The sequence below is a fragment of the Trypanosoma conorhini genome, assembly GCF_003719485.1.
Source record: "Trypanosoma conorhini strain 025E chromosome Unknown Tco_14.4_contig_00948, whole genome shotgun sequence".
Lineage (NCBI taxonomy): Eukaryota > Euglenozoa > Kinetoplastea > Trypanosomatida > Trypanosomatidae > Trypanosoma > Trypanosoma conorhini.
Window position 1 is genome coordinate 1 of NW_021705044.1, and position 5,182 is coordinate 5,182.

Here is a 5,182-nt window from a genome sequence, read left to right on the forward strand (position 1 = left end):
AAAGAAACATGAAGAAAAAAAAAAGAGAGGTGGAGTTTAGCCTCTGCGGCTTTCATGCCTGCGCTACACTTGTGTACGCAAGTAGTTATACCCGTGTGGCCTCTAAAGGAAGGAAATAGATGCATACTTGCTTCCCCCACACGACCACTGCTCTATGCTCTTATTTCTTTATGCTTCCTTAAGTACAGACGTGCGTGGACGCGTATAAATGCATGAGTGTAGCTCAACTTTCCCTGCTCAGCCTCGGTGCGGCGGTACACGTCTCTCTGCCGTGCCGCCGCCGCCGCCTCCTCCTTGATGTCTTCTCCCCGCACGCACGACGACAGTGACACGCGTCTTATTTTCGGTTGAGTGTATTCCGTCTTTTTTTTCTTTTTTTTTATTTCCTTCTTTCTTTCTGCGCCGCCCGCGACGTCTCCTGCCGTTGAAACGCACACGCACGGTGGCAGGAGGAGGGAACAAAAGAAAAGGAGAGGCGAGGTAGAGAGGGGAAGTCAACAACACGAAGGGCGCAAGCAACTCGGGAAGAGGCACCAGACGAATTTATCGGCACCAGACCTCGTCCCGTCACGAGAGGGATGGACGCCGTCTTGCGGAAGGTGCAGGAGAAAATCCAGCAGAACTTTCGTCGTGGCGGCGGCGGCTCAAGGTTCTTCCGCACCGCAAGGCGTGGCGAGGGAGTAGAGCTGCGCGAGGAACTCAACAGCAACGACAGGGAGAGGCAGAAGAATGCCGTGAAGCGCATCATTGCCGGCATGACTATGGGCCGCGATGTCAGCTACCTCTTCATGGACGTCGTCAAGCTCGGCCAGACCCCAAACCTCGAGCTCAAGAAGTTGGTCTACCTGTACGTCCTCAACACAGCCAAGCTGCAGCCCGACAAGGCCCTCATGGTGGTCAACACCTTTCTGCAGGACACAACCAACAGCTCCCCGATTGTGCGTGCCCTTGCAGTGCGCACGATGCTGTGCATCCGCGTCGACGCGGTGACTGAGTACACCCTGGAGCCCCTCCGACGCGCCGTGGCGGACCATGACCCGTACGTTCGCAAGACCGCCGCCATCGGTCTTGGAAAGTTGTTTCATCAAAACATGCCAATGTTTAGGGAGCAGGGGTTTGTTGCGGAGCTTTTGAGGCTGCTGAATGATACTTTCCCTATCGTCTCCGCCAACGCGGCGGCCGTTCTAACGGAAGTGAACAACCACATCCCAACCCCCATTGTGCCACCGGGCGACTACGTCAACCGCCTCCTGCATCACCTGCCGGAGTGTACGGAATGGGGTCAGTTGTCTATTCTGGAGCTTCTTGCCGATGCAAAGCCCAAAGACGCGGCGGCGGCAGAGGACATCATTGCCAGAGTACTGCCGCGACTTAGCCACAGCAATTCCTCTGTTGTGATGGGGGCCATCAAGGTTGTGGTGAATCTTGCCAACCGATGCAGCCCCGTGGCTGTGACGAATTTCAGCGCGAGAGTGAACTCTGCCCTAGTAACACTTTCGAGGGGAGATCCGGAGACGCAGTACGTGGTTTGCAAGAACATTCACGCCATACTGGTAGTCTTTCCCAACTTAATTTGCAACAGCCTCGACTCCTTCTACGTCCGCTTTACAGACCCGCCGTACGTCAAACTTGAAAAGCTGCGACTTCTGCTGAAACTCGTGACACCCTCGACGGCGGTCCAGATATTAAAGGAGTTGGATGAATACAGTTCAGAAGTGGATTTGGTGTTTGCGGAGGAGGTCGTGAAGAGCATTGCGACCCTTGCGTTGAAAATTGATTCGGTTGTCTCAAACTGTGTGGATTTGCTCTTGCGCATTGTTGCGGCGCGGCCGGAGCTGTTGCCGCAGGTGATCACAAGCTGCAAGAACATCGTCCGCAAGTACCCGGAGCAGCTCGTTCTGGAGACGCTGATCCTCGAGCACGGCGCCGATGCCGTCCTGGAGGAGGACGCGAAGGTGTCGCTTATCTGGATGTTGGGCGAGTTTTGCGACTTCATCGAGAATGGGAAGCAGATCCTCACCCGCTTCATTGACGAGCTGATGTCCCACGAGCAGACAGTGCAGATGGCAATTCTTAGCGCCGTCATCAAGATGTTTTTACGCGACCCGGTGGGGATGGAGCAGACGCTCAACGTTGTGCTGGAGACCCTGACGACGCGAAGCGACGACCCCGACCTGCGCGACCGCGCCTACGCCTACTGGCGGCTCCTCTCCAAGGGGGTTGGGGTGGCGAAGATGAAGCAGATCGTGCACGGGCATCATGCCCCCATCACAGTGGAGTCCACCTTCAGCGACGCCATGACGATGGCGGACCTTAAGAAGTCCATCAACACAGCGGCGGTGGTGTTTGGTAAACCGTTCCAATCCTTTCTTCCGCCGTACGGCATCCTAAACGACGATGCCAGCGAGGAGGAGGAGGAGGAGGTGGAGGCGGAGGAAAACGTCACGGCCGCGCAGCCGGCCGCCGTTTCCCCTGTTTCAGTTGCTTCTCCGAACGATCCCGCATCCGTAGTCAGCGGTGCTCCCGCCGTGAAGCACGTAGACCCACTGGATGAACTGTTCGGCGGCCCATCTTTAACATCGGCGACGCAGCCGCAACCGCGTGAGGAGCAATGGCAAAAGCAAGAGTTATCGTTCAGTCATACTGATTTCTTTGCCGCACAGACTCCACAGCAGCAGCAGCAGCAGCGCGAACAAGAGCAAGATCAACAGCAGCTTCCACCGTTGGTTCTTCCAGCAGGGAGTGTTGAAGTGGATGTGCATTGTCAGCTGGTGGAGGGGCCCGCGCTGTGGATCGCCCTGGTGAACCACCAAGCCGTGGCAATTGAGCGGCTCCTGCTGCAGATCAATTTGAACATGTTGGGGTACCTTCCCGAGGCCGGGCTTGCCGAATTCATGGCCTCCGTGCCAGCTGGTGAAACACGCTCGGTGCGGTTGCCGCTGAAGGCGGCGCAAGGGCACTTGGACGTCGCGCGTCCAGCACTGGAGGTTGGAGTCAAGGGGACGCATCTGCCGCTCCTGATCTTCCAGGTGGAGGTGCCAGCGGAAAGTATTTTGGCGCATTCCGGCCCAATAGAAAAATCGGACTTCGTAGCTGAGTGGCAGGCGATGAATGAATCGGCGGAGGCCAAGCAAACGCTCGGTGAATTTGGAGAAAATATGCTTCTTTCGCCCGATCGGCGCGGCATTCTGGAACGCAATCATGTCTTTCTCCTCGCACCGGAGCGTGATTCAGAGGACTTCATCTCATACCACGGCAAGGTGACCACCACGCTCGGGTTCCACGGGCTGCTTGAAATTCTCCTCGACAAGAAGAGGCCGTCGCAAAGTCAGTTGTGCCTCAAAAGCCAGCACGTGGGCTCGATCATGCCACTTTTGCTGAAGGTGATTCAGTCTGTCTTTCCCAGGCGGGCGGTGGCCCGTGGGGCGGCGGAGGCGGAGACATCCAGTGACCACGCATCGGGGCTGGACAACTGGTTCGCTTGAAAGCGATAACACCGCCAGAAGCAAATGCAATAACACAAGGAAAAGAAGCACACACAAAGGGAGAGAGAAGTGAAAAGGAAAAGAAAAAAAGTTGGAAATGGAAAGCAAAAGGCGTAGGAATCCTTTTTTAGTACGTTGACTCCGTATAACGATATATTGTGCCGCTTGGGGGGTTGGTTGGGAGGCAGGATATGGGTCACGGTTGCCTCCTTGCCATTCCCTCTCGTTTCTCTTTGTTTTGTTGTTGTCGTTTTTGTGTGCCCCTCCTCCCCTTCACACTCGCCTGAGCTCACGCGTTGAGATGCAGGGAAGTAACAAAGAAAAAGTGTGTCCAAACTCGTCAACAAAGGGGCACCCCACTCATTCACTCTATTCTTTCTTTTCCCTCCTTTTTGCCCTGTCGAATGTCTTAACGGGCCGATCCCGTCCCCTACTCTCTCTCTCTCTCTGTGTGTGTGTGTATGTGTGTGTTATTTTATGCGGCTTAAGGTAACGAGCATAGGATGTTCCGTCGTCTCTCCTCAAGCGCATTGGCCGTCGCTGCGGTCCGCTTCTACACCCCATCGGAGGCCCTCAAGAAGCTCTACGCTAGCGACTTTGACAAAGCTGCGTTTCCGTTGAGTATTGTGCCCAGCGATAGTGTTCTTTTTGCACAGTTCCTCTACAAGGCAGCCGAGCCGGAGGGCAACTTTGATGCCATTTTGAAGGACCTTCAAGCAATCGCCGCCGCCTCGAGTAAATTCCCCATCTTCTGGGAGCGTACGACGGTCGTCGAAGAAGTCGCCGAGTTCAAGAAACTCTCGGAGCCCACTTTCTTTACAATGGTTTGGATGCAGAAAAACGGCATGTTAGACCTCCTTCCGGAAGTGGCGGAGGTTTTCGAGGCGTACGTCAACGCCAAACAGAAAAAAGCTGTGGCGAAAATTTACGTGGCTCCAGGGAAAGAGGGCGACTTGGCGGAGGCCAAGCGCGTCGCGCAGGAGCTGCACAAGGAAGCCAAGGAGCTTGCCGGCCACACACTTGTCTTTAAGACAGTCGTCGATCGCTCCATTGTGACGGGCTTCGCGGTGGAACTCGCCGGGCAGTACGTGAACCGCGCTGAGGGCCAACAGCACACATCCACCGTGGACGAGGCGGATTACACCACCGTTCCGCCACCGCGGCTTCCGAAGACGGTGTGGGCAGACAACATTGAAACGGAGGTGCTGCGCCGGTACCTTGACAGCCTCGCAGAGTACGACGCAGAGGAGCTAAAGCACGGCGTGTGAAGGAGCATAACGCAAGGAAAGGAGATGAGGGGGGATTGCGAAGTATTTCGAGGTTAAAAAAAAAATGGTGGAACAGGCAGAAAAAATAGAAGAGAAGTAAAAAAAAAAACAAAGAAAAAAAGGAGGGAATTTCTCTTGTTTTGCCCCCCCATTTTTCTATTTTCCCGTCTCATCCCCCTCATTCTGTGAGTGTGGGGGGGAAGAAGGTAAGCGCGTCGTGGGAGGTGGGGAGGGCGGAGTAGGCAATTGTAGCAGAGTGGAAGTAGGAGAGGGACGGAGAGGGAGACTAAGAACTAAAGTAGCGAGCACAATCATCGGACATTTCTTTTTCTTTTTTCTCAGGTTCGTCCTCTCACAATGTCGCCGTTTTTTTCGGATGTGTGTGTGCGTGCCTGTCTGTGTGTCTGTCTGACTCTCTGTGCGTGTGCG

At 55.1% G+C, this 5,182-nt stretch overlaps 2 protein-coding genes across 2 annotated transcripts, besides 4 other annotated features; both read left to right on the forward strand.

Moving 5' to 3' along the window:
- The first annotated feature begins 363 nt into the window (after positions 1-363).
- Positions 364-399: a microsatellite.
- Positions 400-578: 179 nt separating this feature from the next.
- On the forward strand, positions 579-3,485 carry Tco025E_09011 (putative beta-adaptin; the record flags this gene model as incomplete). Its single annotated transcript, XM_029375840.1, has 1 exon — positions 579-3,485. One exon carries the CDS (start codon positions 579-581, stop codon positions 3,483-3,485), a length of 2,907 nt encoding a protein of 968 aa, XP_029224036.1.
- Positions 3,486-3,933: 448 nt separating this feature from the next.
- Positions 3,934-3,956: a microsatellite.
- Positions 3,957-3,988: 32 nt separating this feature from the next.
- On the forward strand, positions 3,989-4,753 carry Tco025E_09012 (ATP synthase OSCP delta subunit-like protein; the record flags this gene model as incomplete). The annotated part of the gene is made up of 1 exon (XM_029375841.1): positions 3,989-4,753. The coding sequence occupies one exon, from the start codon at positions 3,989-3,991 to the stop codon at positions 4,751-4,753; it is 765 nt and encodes a 254-aa protein (XP_029224037.1).
- Positions 4,754-4,833: 80 nt separating this feature from the next.
- Positions 4,834-4,874: a sequence feature (A-rich).
- A 256-nt stretch (positions 4,875-5,130) lies between these two features.
- Positions 5,131-5,173: a microsatellite.
- Positions 5,174-5,182: the final 9 nt, after the last annotated feature.